This window comes from Anomaloglossus baeobatrachus, unplaced genomic scaffold (genome assembly GCF_048569485.1).
Source record: "Anomaloglossus baeobatrachus isolate aAnoBae1 unplaced genomic scaffold, aAnoBae1.hap1 Scaffold_2473, whole genome shotgun sequence".
Classification (NCBI taxonomy): Eukaryota; Metazoa; Chordata; class Amphibia; order Anura; family Aromobatidae; genus Anomaloglossus; species Anomaloglossus baeobatrachus.
In genome coordinates this window covers 169723-189440 of record NW_027442077.1, presented here as the reverse complement: position 1 = coordinate 189440, position 19718 = coordinate 169723, and the positions used below count along the sequence as shown (strand labels likewise).

At 45.3% G+C, this 19718-nt stretch overlaps 1 protein-coding gene across 1 annotated transcript in view; it reads left to right on the top strand.

The window, feature by feature from the left end:
* LOC142262556 (uncharacterized) overlaps positions 1-19079 on the top strand; it is a 49722-nt gene extending 30643 nt beyond the window's left edge. The window contains exons 6-10 of the mRNA XM_075332174.1: positions 3212-3391; positions 3474-3597; positions 3681-3778; positions 3976-4066; positions 15797-19079. Coding sequence (XP_075188289.1) covers positions 3212-3391; positions 3474-3597; positions 3681-3778; positions 3976-4066; positions 15797-17133 — 1830 coding nt within the window. The 3' untranslated portion in view covers positions 17134-19079. The remainder of the gene's footprint in view (positions 1-3211; positions 3392-3473; positions 3598-3680; positions 3779-3975; positions 4067-15796) is intronic.
* The last annotated feature ends 639 nt before the right edge of the window (positions 19080-19718 follow it).

The following is a 19718-nucleotide window of genomic DNA, read 5'->3' as shown; positions in this document are numbered from 1 at the left end:
TCCACATTTTTAACTAGAAGATCACAGATCTGCTACACTGCTCAATGCTGAGACCACAAGTGTGCCTGGAGAACCCAGGTGAGGACAATTCAGTAACCTAGCTACATATCTTGCTGTGCGGAGTCATCTTTCTAAGCTTGCCGCTATCTCCTCTCAGCGGGTGCTCATCAAAAGCGAGGTGCTGCTGACTGGGATAGTTAGCCCAGGAAGCCCCGAAGTCACAAAGATTCTAATCCCTCGCGAGCCAACAGATGGGAGAGACTCTGTTGCTTGTACCATCTTGCGTTCTTGCTGGAAATGTACAATATGATTTTTCCTGTTGCTGAACCAGTAATGTCCTCCCAAGGTGTGGTTCCCTCACCCTGTGTTGTCTGAGTAGTGTTCTGCCCACAAGGAACGAGTACAGGCGTTCAGTGAGATGAGCCCTGGTCCGAGCAGTCTTTCTGAAGACAGCCAGGCCAGCGGACGACCGTAGCCACTGACCCTCATGTCTCCACATTATACTCCTGCTATTTTTTGATGATGGATTGAATAGTACTTAGTGAGATGTTCAGAGCTTTGGCTATTTTTTTTTTTATAACTGAACCCTGCTTTACTCTTCTCCACAATTTTATTCCTGATCTGTCTGGTGGGTTCCTTGGTTTTCAAGATGCTGTTTGATCCCTAATGTTCTGAAATAAAACTCGTGAAATCTTCACAAAACAGCTGTAGTTATACTGAGAATAAATGATACAGGTGACTCAATTTACTAATTATGTGACTTCTGGAGGCAATTGGTCACTCAGGGACATCATACTACAAGGGGCTTAATACAAATACACGTCACAACGTACAGATTTATAGTTTTAAATATTTAAAAAAACATCTATCATTTCCTTTACACTTCACAAATACTTGTTACTTAATGCTGGTATATCACATAAAATCACAATAAAATACATTTATGTTTGTGGGTGCAACGTAAAAATAAGCGGAAACGTTCTGGGGGTATGAATACCTATACAAGGGGCAAAATTCCTCCATGACTAAAAATATCAGACTAGTTCCCTGGATCGATGTCCCATCACAAAATCTAGTACTGACAACCTGCAATAATATACTTTTTACGGAAGGCATCCAAGCCCACCTTGAATTTTTGTAGTCTATCAAGAATTATCACATCATGTGCCAGAGAGTTCCATATTCTCACTGCTCCTACAGTAGAGAATCCCCATCTGTGATTATGATTGAACCTCCTTGTCATCATTGCAGGCCTCAGTTGTAAAAAGCTCATTAGAAATATCTCAGTAATTCCCCTGATATACTTGTACATTGTGTGAGGCAGTGACAGGGGTAATATTTGAAGACTGCTATGTGTCCCCCAGAATGTGTCTGGAAACCCTCTGAGTTTGCTATAGCTATTACTGGGAGTATAGCACAAAGGGTAACAGGGAGACAGATCCCTCCTCCCAGTCCAGGTTTTGTAGCAATCCTCATGTCCAGCATTTTCATTTAAACTCATGCAGAGCACATCAGGGTGTGTCTCAGTTGAGAGCCAGGCTTGGTGAAGCTAACACATGCGGTGTGAGCTAGGCTGGCTCTGTGTGGAGTGAACACAGGCCAAGAGTGTCAGCCTAGGAGAACCTTATACAGATCCCTGCGGTTATCGGGGTCCTAAGGTAACAAGACTTTTTGATGCAAAGAATTTGTCTATATGCACCGGCTGTGATCCGGAAGAGACTTTGACTGTGGGAAATTGAATCTATTTATGCTGCAACAATAAATAGACTGTTGGTGTGAACACGCTGCTGCCTCACTGCCTCACGTTTTTGCCCAAACAACACTGCTACCTCACAATTGTAATAAAATCGCCTCATAGCCTTTGTGTTTCTAAAATAAATAACCCCAAGCTTGCTAACCTATGCTCCTATTGCAGACCTTCCATTCCTGTAATGGTCGCTCTTCTCTGCACCCGCTCTAGTTCAGTTATGTCCTCCTCATTCACTGGAGCCCAAAAATGTGAGAATTTTGTAAGTGTGGCCGCACTAGTGACTTGTTTAGAGGCAAAACTGTTCTTGTCCGGAGCATCTGTGCCTCGTTCACTGCATACTATTATTTTATCTGCCTTGGCAGCAGCTTCCTGGCCCTGATTGGTTTTCTCGTCCTCCCGCACACCCACGTCTTTTTCAGGGTCACTTTTCCACAGTAACTATTTAAAAAAATTGTCTTTTAACAATCAGCCGAAATAATCTGGAAATCTAAACGCCTGCAAACAGAGAAAGAACAAAAACCCAACAGATTAATATTATAAAATAGTCACGTGCCATACATGTGGAAGAGAAGCCACTTCGTAATATTATTGGATCGAGGTTCTTCATTCGGTTAGTGCAGCCCCAAAACCAGGAATTGTCTTCTTCTTCATGTCATACATGTTAGCGTTATTTCTGCAGCCAGTGATCGGATATAAAATCTCTAGTAATTATATTACTGTACAGGATTCTTATTATGTTACATCATCATCTTCTCCCCATTCAGGTCCCTACAATATCGGATCTTCTCAGTGGAGATCCTCTATATAAGAGAATTCTCCTGATTGCCCCATCAAAGATGGATATGGACAGGGACAAGATGGCGGAGAGGATATTACCCCTCACCCTAGAGATCCTCTTCCGGCTTACTGGAGAGGTGAGAGATTCTGATGATGTCACATTACATCATTCTTATCTATGGGAATAACAGATGGACAGAACTGGAGAGGTGAGGACTCTGGAAATGTCTGGAGTGAGATTTATTACTAAGAAGATAAGGGAGAGTCCAGCTCACCAAGGACTGACCTGCTGTTTGCAATCAGGGATCCTGCGCAAGGAATGAGGCTCGGTAACCATCCAATTGAAAATAGAAAAAGAAGTTTCCAGCGCCAGGAATAGATTAAAAATCCTTTTTTATTGAAAATAAGGTAATAAAAATCCAGCAGATACCATAATAGATGTCAGAAAGATGGCAGAACAACGCGTTTCGACGCTTCAGGTCTTAGTCATGTTCCTAAGACCTGAACAAGACTAAGACCTGAAGCGTCGAAACGCGTTGTTCTGCCATCTTTCTGACATCTATTATGGTATCTGCTGGATTTTTATTACCTTATTTTCAATAAAAAAGGATTTTTAATCTATTCCTGGCGCTGGAAACTTCTTTTTCTATTTTGAGATTTATTACTGTGTCTCTTCATAACCAGGATTACACAGTAGGGAAGAAGACCTCTAGTGAGCGCTGTCAGGCCCCTGTGTCTGAGGGATGGGGAAGACTCCTGAGCCCAATCACGGGGCCTCCACCTCACCACCTGATACATGAGGACATCAATGACCAGAAGATCCTAGAACTCACCTACAAGATGATTGAGCTGCTGACTGGAGAGGTGACACTGCTGGGAATGCTGGGACATTATACAGTAACGCTATGAAGGGATCGGGGGATGACGGTATCATTGTATGTGTCAGGTTCCTATAAGGTGTCAGGACGTCACCGTCTATTTCTCCATGGAGGAGTGGGAGTATTTAGGAGGACACAAAGATCTGTACAAGGACGTCATGATGGAGGTTCCCCAGCCCCTCACATCACCAGGTAATAGACAGGACTAAATACACACGGCCTATAATTATCTGTATGTAAGGAATGAATTCAGTCCCTGTATGTGTCTCCTCCAGTTCTATCCAGTAAGAGGACAACACCAGAGAGATGTCCCCGTCCTCTTCTCCCACAGGACTGTAAACAAGAAGACCCCGAAGTTTCTCAGGATCATCAGGTAGATGGAGATAAGGTGCCATGAAATCTCCCTATGATGTGTAGACGGCTGTGAAGGTCTTGTGCTCAGTCTTGTTTTATCCTCCAGTATTATATGTGTTATACTTGTGTAATGAGAGCGGTGGAGATGGCAGGATTAGAGCTGATCATAGATGGGACTTCTCCATCTGTCTGTGACTTTTACAATATTTGTTTCAGGGGGAAGATCTGCCCCATATTAATACTACAGAGACATATGTGAGGGGTGATGAGTGGAGTAAAGAGGAGATTCCTACAGATAACCGCCCAGGTGAGTAGTGACCACTAAATGCAGAGAAGTCACAGATTCTTCTCAGTCCCTGGCTGTGGCTGCTTTATCGGTGGTGTAGTTCGGCCATATCACAATCAAGTGATCCCTATTCTACCACTAAACCAATGCATTGAATGTGTCTCAATTACTATGGGCATTGGAGTCCTTCTGTTGGAGTTAGGGGTCGTGTGCTCACAGCTGCCCAGATCTGTAAACTAGAAATCTAAATAACAGCGTACGTAGAATGTGCGGACAAGTTAGAAAATCACTTGTAGAATGATATTATGATGGGCTGTAGGAGATATCGGAGGGTGATGATGCTGTTTCTTCCCTAGAATCCTGCCATTACTGTACTATTGTAGATGCTTCCTTCTCGCTATGCACTAATCCCTTCATCCCACAGATTCCCCTTTTAATGATGACATGACACCCGCTTGGATAATTTGGCCAAATCGGCCTTTATTATACAAACATGACATTAAATAAATATCTTTCTCTAAAGCGAGGAGGGTTCTTGGAGCTCCAAAACCTGGCGGACGTTCCCATAAAATTGATAAACCATCCGGAGTTGTCCCCAGCCGCAAACGACCACAAGCTCGGGGACACCATGACTGGAAAACCATTTCCCTAACACCGACTCCCAGGGGACCCCACCCTGGAGAGCCCCAAAGTCTGCCAGGTAATTACCATTCCAAATAAAAGAAGGGGGGTTACCATCCACCTGATGTACAACCCCCCACCACCATTTTACCACCAACTCCAAGAACCCCACCTCACTACCGCAACATGACAGAAAATAAATAAAATACCTGGCCGAAATGACGCCGACACATTACTAAAATATACAAAACTTTCTCCTGATGAAAACCCACACACCCAGCATAACACAGGGCGGGAGGGCGGGACCTTTTCTGCTGGCTTCACATGCTGTTCTGATAGTACCCACCCCTTCTACTGATTCTATATTCCCAACTGACCACCCCTAGCACTTAAACCCAGCCCCCTAAACTTCTGACCCCCCACAGCCCGCGCTTTCTTTCCCTGCAACCAGAGTTAACCCCTCGTTGCCCTTCAAAGTCAGTCATGAGTCACTTTGCCCATGGCTCCGCTGTGGGCTCCGTTCAGCCTTGACTGTACTATTGTAGATGCTTCCTTCTCGCTATGCACTAATCCCTTCATCCCACAGATTCCCCTTTTAATGATGACATGACACCCGCTTGGATAATTTGGCCAAATCGGCCTTTATTATACAAACATGACATTAAATAAATATCTTTCTCTAAAGCGAGGAGGGTTCTTGGAGCTCCAAAACCTGGCGGACGTTCCCATAAAATTGATAAACCATCCGGAGTTGTCCCCAGCCGCAAACGACCACAAGCTCGGGGACACCATGACCGGAAAACCATTTCCCTAACACCGACTCCCAGGGGACCCCACCCTGGAGAGCCCCAAAGTCTGCCAGGTAATTACCATTCCAAATAAAAGAAGGGGGGTTACCATCCACCTGATGTACAACCCCCCACCACCATTTTACCACCAACTCCAAGAACCCCACCTCACTACCGCCACCACGAGCATTACCTGAGACCTCATAATGCGAGTCACCCCACCAACAAAGCACTCGCTCCACCTTCCTGAACACCTGCTAACCACAGGTGCATCCACCGCGCCAACCTGTCCGTTCCAAGCCAAGAAACTCCCCACTTCCCTATCCACCTTAATTTCAGTCCTGTCGATCCCCTCTATCGACCGAACCACCAGTAAGGTTTTGTAGGCACAATATCCGACCGCATCATCTTCACCTCTCGGGGAGGCGGAGCATAGCTGCAGTAAACCTTGCCAAATAACTCCAAGTTAATCCCCCATAGGGGGATATCCCCACATCATTTTCACCCGTGTGCAACACCAGCACATCAGGGGCAGGATCCAACCTTAAAATGGTGAAAATCCAGTGTTACCGTAGACCACTCATACCTGGAACCAGATCCAAAGCACTAGAACGTGATCTCTCAACCAACCCAGCTGGCACTCATCCCTCCCCTCATCTGCCATCAGCCCCCCCCGAATTCAGGGCAGTGAACCAATTATCCAACCAGTGGTGCACCGCCTAGTAGAACGTAGAAAAAACGGGGGGGGAACATTTTTCCTTTTTTTTTTTTTTTTTTTTTAAATTATACTTTTGCAGGAAGTCCCCCACTTTTCCACCTTGGTTGAGGCCCAAGGCCACCAATGGGTCTGAACGATCACCCCCCCAACAAAAATAAATACCCCCTGCAACACTCTACCGACCGCCTTATCAACCTCTTTACTGCTCACAACCTGACCCCCCCATTTTTTAATATTTATTTAAGATGTATTCAGTTTGACCATTCCAACCAAACATTCCATGGGGTAGGTTAACCCCACAACAACCTGACTCAACATGCCACCTCCACTTGACGATGTAGCCACCAATTCCCCTAATTCCCCAAAGAGCAACTAAGAACAACTAGCCGAAAACCACTTCACCTCAAATGGGGGAATTACTCCCTGGTCTTGGCAGTGCCCACTGTTCCAAGCAATTAACCAGTCCAGTTACATAGTTACATAGTTACTTAGGTTGAAAAAAGACCTAGGTCCATCTAGTTCAACCTTCCTCCACCAGTTAAAGGACTCATCCCGCAAATCCCTCAAAAATTGCACTAAACAGTTTAATGACATCAACCAGACATTGAAACTTACAACCAGTATTGGTCCTGAGCCATAAATTATTAACCTCAGACCTTCCTTCAGCCGACACCCTACGTAACGAACACAGCAGTGCCCCTACCAAATCCTCCTCAGACTCCCCCGTGCCGAATTCCTGACTCCGATCCCCCGTTGCCTCACCAATCCGCCTCATATGCTAACCTAGTACCCCCAGCAAAGGATACTGTAATGCATAATAAGCCTAGTGCCCAAATACCACCTCACAAAGCTCCTCCGGCCACTTGCAGCTGGTGGACTCTGCCTCTAGTGCCAGGCACCAAAAGCTATCCCACTATCATTGAAAAAGAGCATTAACGCTAATTTCCAAACACCTGGTGCCTGCGCTGCCACTATCTTTGTACTTCTTTGTACTAAAGCAAAAAAGGCGCCGTAACCCAAAATGCCTCCATAGCCCTATTAACGGAGGAGAAACACCAAAAATTAGTTGCCAAAACAGCTGTTGACGCAACGAAAACTGATGTTTTTATTGCTGAAGTAGACCCCCCAATTGGAACTAGCCACTACCAAGAAAAACTCGAACAAAATCCGATTTTTGGTAAAATACTGCCTCCACCCAAGATTGTGGCTCTATGTCCATCCCCCATTTGCCCTGCTGAAAGCTCTGTCAACTAACCCAACCTGCCGCTACAGTAAAAGTTCACAATCAAAATAGACCACAAGCTTCAAAACCCTAACGACCATCCATTATAACTACCAAGGAAAATATATCCTGGCCCCCACTGCCAGGTCGTTGAAGAATTCCTCCAGCAACCGTATACAAAGCGTGGGGGCCTTGCCCCCGCCATAGCCACCTTCTCACTACCCGAAAAAATTCCGGCTATGGGCACATGCAAAAGCAAATTAAAGCATGCCCAGCAACATCCAAAGGTCTGCCACTGCATTTGATTTTTCTTATTTATTTATTTATTTTTTTTTTTTTAAATATATAACCCGCTTTGCGCACTTCAGTGAGGAAAGACACACTTCCTTGTCCCGTAACCTGTACTCAATCCCCCCCTGCTCTCCATCCTCCTAGAATCAATGGAGATTCCCAAGATGTTCAGACAATTGCCAGGGCCCTTCTTCCTCTCCTGGCAAACAGCTGAACTATCCATGCCCTAGCCCTTAGCAAAGATGGCAAAAAATGGGGAGCTGACCGCCCCATGTACAGAAAGTTGTTGTCTTATTTTTTTTTTTTTTTTTTATTTATTTTTTTTTTTTTTTGAGGTAAGACATCATCAGCAACCCAGCCATACTGCAACCCCCCATTCTAGAAATGAACCAAACCCTTCCAATAGGCACAAGAAAATAGGGCAAACCATAAGTAAACACCAGATCACAAAATATGAACCATCCCCAAAACAACCTAACAAAATGCATGCTGTCAGGACGCCCTGGCAACGAATGGCATGTCAGAAACGATAACTCACAAGTGACCCGGAATTTATTCGGCTCCTTCTTCTGCACTACCCCTAACACAGAAAAACCACCAGAACCAGAAATGGCAGAGATAAAACTGAACCGCCCAATACCTGCACGATACCTCGCACCAAAATTATTATTATATTTTATATACATTTATTATTATTATTATTATTATGATTCTAGAACCCACCGCAGCCTGAACCCTGGTATCTCAACGAGCCGTAAGGCCCCATCACAACACAAGGACAAATCCCCGGCAGATCCGCGGCCACAGCGAAACCCCGGACACACCGCTCCATCTGTACACAGCCACAAATCTGGCACTGATTGTCCGCAACTTCACCGTGACCACCGATCCGCCGCAGATCCATCCCCGCGCGCGACAAGACCCCCAAGGATTCATGCAGTGTCACCCATCCTTCCACTGCCTGAACTGCCCATCATTCCAACACCGGGTGTGATCGCCACAAAACCAATGAACCTTCCTTGTAGCAGAACACCCCTGAACAATTCTCAGGCCCCCCCCCCCTTTTTTTTTTTTTTTTTTTTTTTTTTGTGTGTGTGTGTGCCTGGATGCTTGCAGAATGGCAAACACCTGAAGCCAGTTAACAAAATCGAAAGTTTAACCACTCACCCTTCTCTATCTGCCCTGACACCGCGACCCCCACCACAAGATGTGGCCTAACTTGATGACCAACCGGCGACCTGCCTCAATGCCCGACCCCCAAAACGGAAACGGGGGACCCCATTGACCCGACCTTTGCCTCCTCCACGCGTTCCGGCAACTCCTTGCCAAACCCTAACATGCTGCAGACCCTACTAACTGACCCCACAGAGGCCCCCCAACATGCTAAAACTAAGACCGCCGCCATTCCCCCTGGGCCTAATAAAACACCTACCCAGGAAAATCGCACTAGATGAACACACAGAACATATAATTAAACTCACCAGGCTGCGTGGGGGCATGGGACCCACCAGCCGGAACACCCGATTCCAGCCGATGACTCTCCTCAGGATGTTGAGGCACTCAAGCCGCTTAAGCAGCTTGCTTAGGGAGACCCCAGCAAGCCGCCGCGCTCAAACCTAGCGGAACCACCAGGGAGCAGACTACCTGTTGAACGATCTCCCAGGACGTGGATCATCCCCTCCTAGATGACGACCTCTTCCTCGACACGGACCTCATCCGCGAAGACAAGCCCCTCCGTGCTGCGGACCTCCAACATAAAGGTGACCTCCACTGTGATGACGACAGCCTCCTCCTCAATGCTGACCTCCTTCCAGATGCCGATCCCTGCGCCGACCTCCTTACCAATAACCATTACCGAGCTGAAAATGACCTCCACATTGACCTCCAGCCAGATGATGACCTCCGCACTGACCCCCACACTGAAAACGACCTCCACGCTGACCTCCAGCCAGATGATGACCTCCGCGCTGACCCCCTCACTGAAAACAACCTCCATGCTGACCGCCAGCCATATGATGACCTCCGTGCTGACCACCTCACTGAAAACAACCTCCCTGCTGCCCGCCAGCCAGATGATGACCTCCGCGCTGACCACCTCACTGAAAACAACCTCCATGCTGACCGCCAGCCAGATGATGACCTCCGCGCTGACCTCTGTCCCCGATGTCGACCTCTGCGCTGACCTCTGTCCCCGATGACGACCTCCGCGCTGACCTCTGTCCCCGATGACGACCTCCGCGCTGACCTCTGTCCCCGATGACGACCTCCGCGCTGACCTCTGTCCCCGATGACGACCTCCACGCCGACCTCTGTCCCCGATGACTACCTCCGCGCCGACCTCTGTCCCCGATGACTACCTCCACGCCGACCTCTGTCCCCGATGACGACCTCCGCGCTGACCCCTGTCTCCGATGACGACCTCCGCGCTGACCCCTGTCTCCGATGACGACCTCCGCGCTGACCCCTGTCCCCGATGACGACCTCTGCGCTGACCTCTGTCCCCGATGACGACCTCTGCGCTGCCCTCTGCCCCGATGACCTCTGTCTCTGAGTGTTTCTCCGGATGTCCAGTTGCTGCCACCACAAGCAGTCCCCCCACAGGTATATCACTGGGAAGGACCGCCGCCATCTTGTTGAAGCCCTGATCACTAGAGGCTTGAGGCAGAGCCTCGGTCACATGATACACCGAGGCCCCGCCCACCTCCGCAGGTCCCGGCTGCCTTGTAAGATTCCTCCCCTGTTCCATCTAGAAGCACAGGATGGAGAGATGGACAGGGAGGGTCCCCGGGGAGGGGGCTCTTGCGGCACCACTGAGACCTCAGGAGCTGCTCCTGGTGGCAGACTGTCAGGCACACTCGCCCTGCGTGCCCACTGGGGAAGTGGATCTTCTGCAGCATCCCCCACAGCCGAACCTCCCAATATCTCCAGCACCTGTGCTCTGATGCAGCTCCATCCACGCTGCTGGCAGCCCCCTGCAGCTGCTCCAGAAGTTTTAAATCACCATGATTACAGTCACAGCAGGAGACGAGGTGAAGGGGGCTCAGCACCTTTTCTGCTGGCTTCACATGCTGTTCTGATAGTACCCACCCCTTCTACTGATTCTATATTCCCAACTGACCACCCCTAGCACTTAAACCCAGCCCCCTAAACTTCTGACCCCCCACAGCCCGCGCTTTCTTTCCCTGCAACCAGAGTTAACCCCTCGTTGCCCTTCAAAGTCAGTCATGAGTCACTTTGCCCATGGCTCCGCTGTGGGCTCCGTTCAGCCTTCATATAAGATGAATCTTCCTGCTCTGTATTTTGTGCCGCTGAATGTGATCATTTGGTCCCTACAACACCAGGTCCAGTCTTTTTGATCAAACTTTGCTTTTATGATGGAGAACATTAAATGTCCAGTGAGATCCAAGTGTGAAATTCTCTACAATAGTTTCCCTTTATTTTGACTTCAATTTTCTTTAAAACTGACTAACTTCAACAGAATTGCAATAAACTGCAAAAAAAAGATCCTTCCCCGGCTGCCGTGATCTATCCCTCAGCTGTGCGTGGCTGATGGCTCTAATCTACAGATAAGAGCCACCGAGCCGCATTCTCTAAAGGTCCAGTCACACTAAGCAACTTACCAGCGATCCCAACAACGATAGGGATCGCTGGTAAGTTGCTAGGAGGTTGCTGGTGAGATGTCACACTGCGACGCTCCAGCGATCCCACCAGCAACCTGACCTGGCAGGGATCGCTGGAGCGTCGCTACACAAGTTGCTGGTGAGCTCACCAGCAACCAGTGACCAGCCCCCAGCGCCGCGTGGAAGATGCTGCGCTTGGTAACTAAGGTAAATATCGGGTAACCAACCCGATATTTACCTTGGTTACCACCGCACGGAGCTACACGTGCAGAGAGCAGGGAGCAGCGCACACTGAGCGCTGGCTCCTTGCTCTCCTAGTTACAGCACACATCGGGTTAATTACCCGATGTGTGCTGCAGCTAAATGTGCACAGAGCAGGGAGCAGCGCACAATGCTTAGCGCTGGCTCCTTGCTCTCCTAGTTACAGCACACATCGGGTTAATTAACCCGATGTGTGCTGCAGCTAAATGTGCACAGAGCAAGGAGCAGCGCACAATGCTTAGCGCTGGCTCCTTGCTCTCCTAGTTACAGCACACATCGGGTTAATTAACCCGATGTGTGCTGCAGCTACATGTGCACAGAGCAGGAGCCGACACTGACAGTGAGAGCGGAGGAGGCTGGTAACAAAGGTAAATATCGGGTAACCAAGGACAGGGCTTCTTGGTTACCCGATGTTTACATTGGTTACCAGCCTCCGCAGAAGCCGGCTCCTGCTGCCTGCACATTTAGTTGTTGCTGTCTCGCTGTCACACACAGCGATCTGTGCTTCACAGCGGGACAGCAACAACTAAAAAATGGCCCAGGACATTCAGCAACAACCAACGACCTCACAGCAGGGGCCAGGTTGTTGCTGGATGTCACACACAGCAAGTTGTTCGTTAGCAACGATGTTGCTAGCGATGTTGCTTAGTGTGACGGGGCCTTAATTACCCAGAGATGTGTCACCGCTCGTTACTAATTATTTTATTGATGAAGACTTATGAGTTTGATCATTTCAGTAGATTTATTATTGTCTATACTCAGTTATTCACTACAGTAGTTAGCGCCCAAAACAATCTGATTTCACCACCTCCCGCACCCAGTTTTTCCGTTCCTAACGAGGTGATCACTTTGGAGCCTTTTTTTATTCCACTGATTCTGAGATATTTTTTCTGTGACACATTGTACTTTATGTTTCTGGCAATTTTAGGTTGTAATTTTCAAACTTTAAAGTTTTATGCTCTTAAGATAGAAACCACACAAAATAGTTACATAACATTTGCCTTATTTTTTTCTTAGGGCGGCAGCATTTTTCAAACTTTCCCTTAATTTTTTTCAACATCCTTTTATTTTTTAGATGCTAGGAGGCTTAAAAGTTTAGAAACAAGTGTTTATATGTTCAATTAAATTGACAAAACATTTTCCAGGTCGTTCCTCATGACAGCACCATAGGAGGTTGCTCCTTATATCCTCTATAGGGACAGGAAACACACAATAGGTTAAAAGCCTCTCCCACTCTCACCCTTTCAGTGTTTTTCCTGTCCCTGTACAGGGCAGATGCAGGAGGTAGTGCAGCAGCGGGAGGCACCTACTTGGAGACGGACTCGGGAGGATCGGTGGGTTCACCTTTCTCCTTCCTCCTGTTAAGTGGTCTGAGGCCTACACCTCTTCCAGGGAGGTCCCTAAGCCTGCCCCACTAGAGTGGGACAATGCTCCTGGCGCCAGCTGCTTCCTTCGCATGAGGGCTGTTGGCGTCCTGCCATGATGGACGTGACTGCGCTTCTGGTCATGCGCAGTGCGTGCCTTGCACTCCAGAACACACTTCGGGTGCTGTCATGATGGACTCCTTGAAATACAATTACCAGTAGGTGTAATTCCTGTTTTTGGATAACAATTCACTTTTAAAATTACTTTCAGGGTCCTAGACTTTAGAAAATTGCTCTCTTCATAGTATCAAACACCACATTCAGGAATTAACACAAAGTGGAATAAAGAAAAAATGTAGTTTTTTCAATATAATTTTGGTTTAATCACAATTTTTTCATTTTCACAAAGAGTAACAGGAAACAAGAAGAACTTACTAATTATTTTCCAATTTCTCCTGAATCTGACAATACCCTATATTCGGCTGTACTGGGCACATGACATGGTTCGGCTATTCTGGGCACATGACCGAGATCAGAAAGGAAAGAGTCCATTTTTTTTTTTTTAACGCATATCTTGCAGTCAAAAACTAGTTTACAGGTAGAAAGTTACGGGGGGAGTGTTTGTGGTCACCTGGCAGCTCAACACATGGCAACCATGAACAGACTTGGGACTATCTACTCGGCTTTCCAGATCCCAGGGACTGCTTTGAACATCACTCTTTAACTCCTATTCATGGATCTGGACTTACACAGGGACCCGTAGTCTGGGGCCACAGAGTTAGCGGCTGTTCAGGTGCGAGATGGCAAGAAAAATAGTCAGGTAGCCGGGTCAGAACCAGGAGACAGAGAAAATAGAAAATCAAGAGTAGTCAGTAAACAGGTCAGGAAGAAAACAGGAAACAGAGGATGTGAGCACAGAGGCCTGAACCAGAGGAGAACAAGGCTGTATCTGGCAGCTTCCAGCAATATACTTCCACCTTTAGTAGGGTGTGGTTCTTTCCAATTGGCTGAAGCAGAGAGCTGATTACCTCAGCTGGACTGCACACACACCCATACTGCCAGACTGGACTGTACTACACATGCCAGCCACCCTAATCATAGTGACCGGACAGAGCTTGCACCGCCTGTAGCTTCAGGTTCTAACATCTCCATCATCAGCTCCACTGGCAGAATGAGTAAGGCCGTGCCTGGTGACAGAAGCTGATGTCACTGGAGCAGATCCCAGAGGAGATGTGACACAGCATTGGCATAAGCCATAATGTGACAGGACTCCATTTTGGAAATTTTAGCCCTCAGTGAATTTCTCCATAGTTGTAGTGACTATTTGACTGCACAGGCATTTTCCAAGAATTAGCGCGCAGTGGATGTTGGAGAATGAAAATTGCAATACAGTATATCACAAAAGTGAGTACACCCCTCATATTTTCGTAAATATTTTATTATATATTTTCATGGGACAACACTGAAGGTATGACAATGATAAAATGTACAGTAGTCAGTGTACAGCTTGTATAAGAGTGTAAATATGGTGTGTCCTTTAAATAACTCAACACACAGCCATTAATGTCAAAACTGCTGGCAACAAACATGAGTACAGTGGAACCTTGGTTTACGAGAACAATCCATTCTGGGACTGTGCTTGTAAACCAAGTTACTCATCTAGCAAAGCAAAATTTCCCATAGGAAATAATGCAAGTTCAGACAATTCATTCCACAACTTGTTCAATGTCTCATCCTGGTCCCCTATTGTGCCATTCCACACATGTGCGTGCACACACACACACACACACACACACACACACACACACACACACACACACACACACTATGCTCACCTTACCTTCCGTTTGGGTAACCATCGCGACCGATACCCCGGAGCTTCCACTGCCAGAGCGCTGACGTCAAAGGTAGGAGCCGCTTGCCTCTGATTGGCCAGCATGCTGCTTTTTAGTAGCGGCTGACAGAGGAAGTTCCTCCGTCGTCGCGGTGATTACTCGAAACACATTCTGTACCAGCGAACTACAAGAACCATGAAGGCAGCGATGGAACGGAAGGTAAGGTGAACATAATATGTGTGTGTGCGTGTTTCTGTGGACTGCAAGAGCGGGTCAGAACGCAGTTAAAGTACGGAACCGGAAGTGTGTGCTGTGAGTATTTGCTCGTACGGCAAAGCTTGCTTGTAAACTGAGTTACAAATTTACAGAAAGCTTTGCTCGTATAGTGAAATGCTTGCAAACCGAGTTACTCATAAACAGAGGTTCCACTGTGCACCCTTAAGTGAAATGGCCAAATTGTGCTCAAAATTACAATATTTTGTGTGGTCACCATTACTTTCTAGCACTGCCTTAATTCTCTAGGGCATGGAACTTCACAGGAGCTGCTGTATCCTCTTCCATGATGATATCACAGAGCTGGTAAATGTTAGAGACCTTTCGCTCCTCCACCTTCCATTTGAGGAGACCCCACAGATGCTCAATAGGGTTTAGGTCTGGAGACGCTTGACCAGTCCAGCACCTTTACCCTCAGTTTGTTTAGCAATGCAGTGGTCGTCTTGGAGGTGTGTTTGGGGTCGTTATCATGTTGGAATACTCTGTTTTTCCATTGACAGATGATGGAACTGAGTGGGGGCTTGTTTTTGTTGGAGAGGAAGAAGTTTATATTGGTATCATATAAATCTACATAACATTTTAGGTGGCGTACCATACTCTACTGGTTCATGCCATGAGATCTTCTATTATTGTCTTAGTGAATGATTCTATTTTACTACATAACTTGCTGTTTCTATGGACATTTTAAGTAGAAATGTTTAAAAATATTAATTTTAAGCATATTTTATGAAAAAGATAACAGGTTTTATTCTTCGCAGATGACTGTACCATGAGACCAGTGGGACAACGGACATCTTCAATTTATAAATCAGATGACTTTGAGATCACACAGGATTCAACTAAAGTGAATGCCATTATTTCAGATATCCCATCTTTCTTTCACAGCAAAGATCTATCATCTGATCCTATGAAACGGGTCCTCTCTTCAGAATCATTACAGACTACTAAAATAAATAAAAGTCACAAAAGAGGCATTAGAAAACTAACTGCTCTTAAAGGAAACAAGCCAATTTCACAGTCAATAAATGGAAATAGTTTTCCTCTTGAAACATCATTTGTTAAACATCAAAAAATTCACACAGAGGAGAATAGATTTTCTTGTTCCAATTGTAAGAAATATTTTAAACGTAAATCAAACCTTGTAAAACGTCAGAGAACTCACACAGGGGAGAAGCCATATTTATGTTCTGAATGTGGGAAATGTTTTAACCAGAAATCACATCTTGTTACACATAAAAGTACTCATACAGGGGAGAAGCCATATTCATGTTCAGAATGTGGGAAATGTTTTACCCGAAAATCAGAACTTGTTATACATCAAAGAACTCATACGGGGGAGAAGCCTTTTTCATGTTCAGAATGTGGGAGATGCTTTAACACCAAATCAGATCTTATTAGACATCAGAGAACTCACACAGGTGAGAAGCCTTTTTCATGTTCAGAATGCGGGAAAAGTTTTAGCCAGAAATTAAGTCTTGTTAACCATGAGATAATTCATACTGGGGAGAAGTCATATTCATGTTCAGAATGTGGAAAATGTTTTAACCGGAAATCATATCTTGTTAAACATCATAGTACTCATACTGGAGAGAAGTCATATTCATGTTCAGAATGTGGAAAGTGTTTTATCTGGAAATCAAATCTTGTTACACATCAAAGAACTCATACGGGGGAGAAGCCTTTTTCATGTTCAGAATGTGGGAGATGTTTTAACACCAAATCAGATCTTATTAGACATCACAGAACTCACACAGGTGAGAAGCCTTTTTTATGTTCAGAATGCGGGAAAAGTTTTAGCCAGAAATTAAGTCTTATTCACCATGAGTTAATTCATACTGGGGAGAAGTCATATTCATGTTCAGAATGTGGAAAATGTTTTAACCGGAAATCAAATCTTGTTACACATTATAGTACTCATACAGGGGAGAAGTCATTTTCATGTTCAGAATGTGGAAAATATTTTAACACCAAATCAAATCTTATTAGACATCAAAGAACTCACATAGGGGAGAAGCTGTTTTCATGTGTAGAATGTGGGAAATGTTTTGCACGTAGATCAACTCTTCTTTATCACCAGAGCAGTCATAGAGAGTAGAAGTATTTTTCATGTTCAGAATGTGGGAAATGTTTTCCCCAGAAATTGCATTCTATTGGATACCAAATAACTCACACAGGGGAGAAGCCTTTTTCATGTTCAGAATGTTTTAAACACAAGTGGAACTTTCTTAAACATCAAAAATCCCACACAGGGAGAAGCCATTATCATACCTAGAATGTGAAAAAGGAATAACAAGAAAATAATATTTTGTTGACCATCAATAATAAGTCACATGGGGACAAAATAAATATTTGATTGACAGATTGTACAAAATTCACATAACGGATAGTCATATAATTAAATGAGGAAGGGAAATTACTTTGGAACTTATCATATTTTCTGGACTATAAAGACGCACTTCTAACAAAAAAATAATCTTTCTAATAAGTGAGTGCCTCTTATAGTTTGGAGGCAGCTTTCTGTTATAGAGAACGTGGAGACGGTGTCTTTCCCAATCACAGAGAGAACTGCTTTCTCCTCCTGCCCCACACTGATCGATGTGATAGGTGCAGAGCAGGAGAGGAAGCTGTCGGCACCTGCACAGAAGCTGCACATCCTGAGTGAGCGGCTGAAGAACCTTCCACCCCACAAGCTCCAGGACTTTTCAGGTCATAGGATCAATTACACACCCAGTAAGGGACTGTAAAATGGGGTGATGTGTACACAGTGTGTATATAAATATATATACAGTGAAGATCACAATTTCCTAAATGTTGCGGTCATTGTGTCGTCCTATGTGATTATATCCTAACATGACGAAACTCGCAGGATTTTAGGCTTATTTCATAAATTGAATCTTTTAAAAGGCACATAATAAAAATGTAAATGAGATAAATGTAAAAGAACACTGATCAAAATTAGAGAACACTTTCAGATTCCTTCAAGTTATTGGTGAATCTGGCACCTGGTGCTAATTTCCTTAATTATCTGACAAACCCTACGTAACTGGCAGCCTAACTTTACAGTTTGCACTGACTTTGCAAAAATGGTGTGCCATTCCAAAGTGACTGAAACACTCCGGCAGCAGGTTATCCAGATGAAGGCCAAAGGGGTAATCCTAACAGCCTAGCAAGAGACGTTGCTTGTTCCAAGTCTGTGATTTCGAGACTATTGCATCTTTATCACATCACAAACTCTTTCAATTCCCCAAAGAAAACTGGTCGCTTTCGCAAGAGAGGACAGGATAATGTGGAGAATATCCATGGGTAACTGTTTAAGCACTGTAACTGGAATTGCTCACCAGGTCAGCACCGAACAGGGTAAGGATCTGTCTTGTCATACAATGTCACAATGTTTAAGAGCATTTGGACTGAAAGCCCACTATGCAAATACTAAACCTCTCATTAGCAGAAAGAATCAAAAGGCTGAACTCACCTTTGGTGAGGAGCATGTTGTGTGGACAGAGAAGAAGTGCTTTATAGATAGCGATGAAAGCAAGTTTAATTTATTTGGGTCTGATGGGAAACATTATGTTCGTCAATGAACTGGGGAAAGACTAAACCCAAAGTGTGTTAAGAAGTTAGTGAATGGTGGTGGAGAATGTGTAATGGTTTGGGGAATATTTTCTGCAGCAGGATTTGGACCTCTCATACAGCTACATGGCAGAGTGAATGGATCAGAACCTTCTTCAACAACACGTAGTTCCTTCCTTGCCTTCATCAATCAGTCAGCAATTTTCATGCAGGACAATGTCCCCTGTGAAACAACAAAATGGGTAAAGCAGTTCCTTGAAACAAGACATTGAAACAATGAAATCGCCGCCCAGTGTCCTGATCTAAACTCAATAGAAAACCTCTGGAACATCCTTGGTCACAAAGTTATTACATTGTTTCTGAAAAAAGCAAGTGATCAGACATTATTCTCTAATTTTGATCTCCATTGTATTTAGCAGAACTGTATGTAAATGTGCTTATGTAGCAGAGCTGAGCGTGTGTATACTGTCCATGCAGCAGTGTTGTGTGTAAATAAATTTACAACTTTTATTTTCTATATATAATGAAATATGAATTGCTTTTGCTTATTAACCCCTTTACGTCCAAGGGCGTACCGGTACGTCTTTGGTCGCCTATCTCCGGTTACTGCGGGCTCTGGTGGTGAGCTCGAGGAAATCTTTGTACAGGTCTGCTGATCTGATCAGCAGACATGTGTGGCTATCAGGCTCAGGTGTATCGGAGATCCACCCGCACCTGTTAAACCTTTAGATCGCGCTGTAAAACACTGACAGCACGACTTAAATGGCCGCGGTGGGGATTGTGCCGTTTCCCACCACCATGGGCTGTCCCGTGACACAATCACGGTGCGCCAATGTGTTTCCATGGTAGCGTGGGGTCAGCTGATGACCCCTAACACTGCTATGGTGAACTTCCTGGGAGATCCGAGAGATCACCAGCACTCACAGGAAAGCAGTATTTATGAAATGTTTAGGAAATCGGACTATGCAGTGATAACGTTCCCTAGGGGACTAGTAAAATAAATAACAAATGTTAATAAAAAGTTTTAAAAAAATAGGTAAAAAATAACAAAAAACCCCTAAAAATTAAAATTACCCTCCTTTTGCCCCCCTGAAAATAAAACAGTTAAAA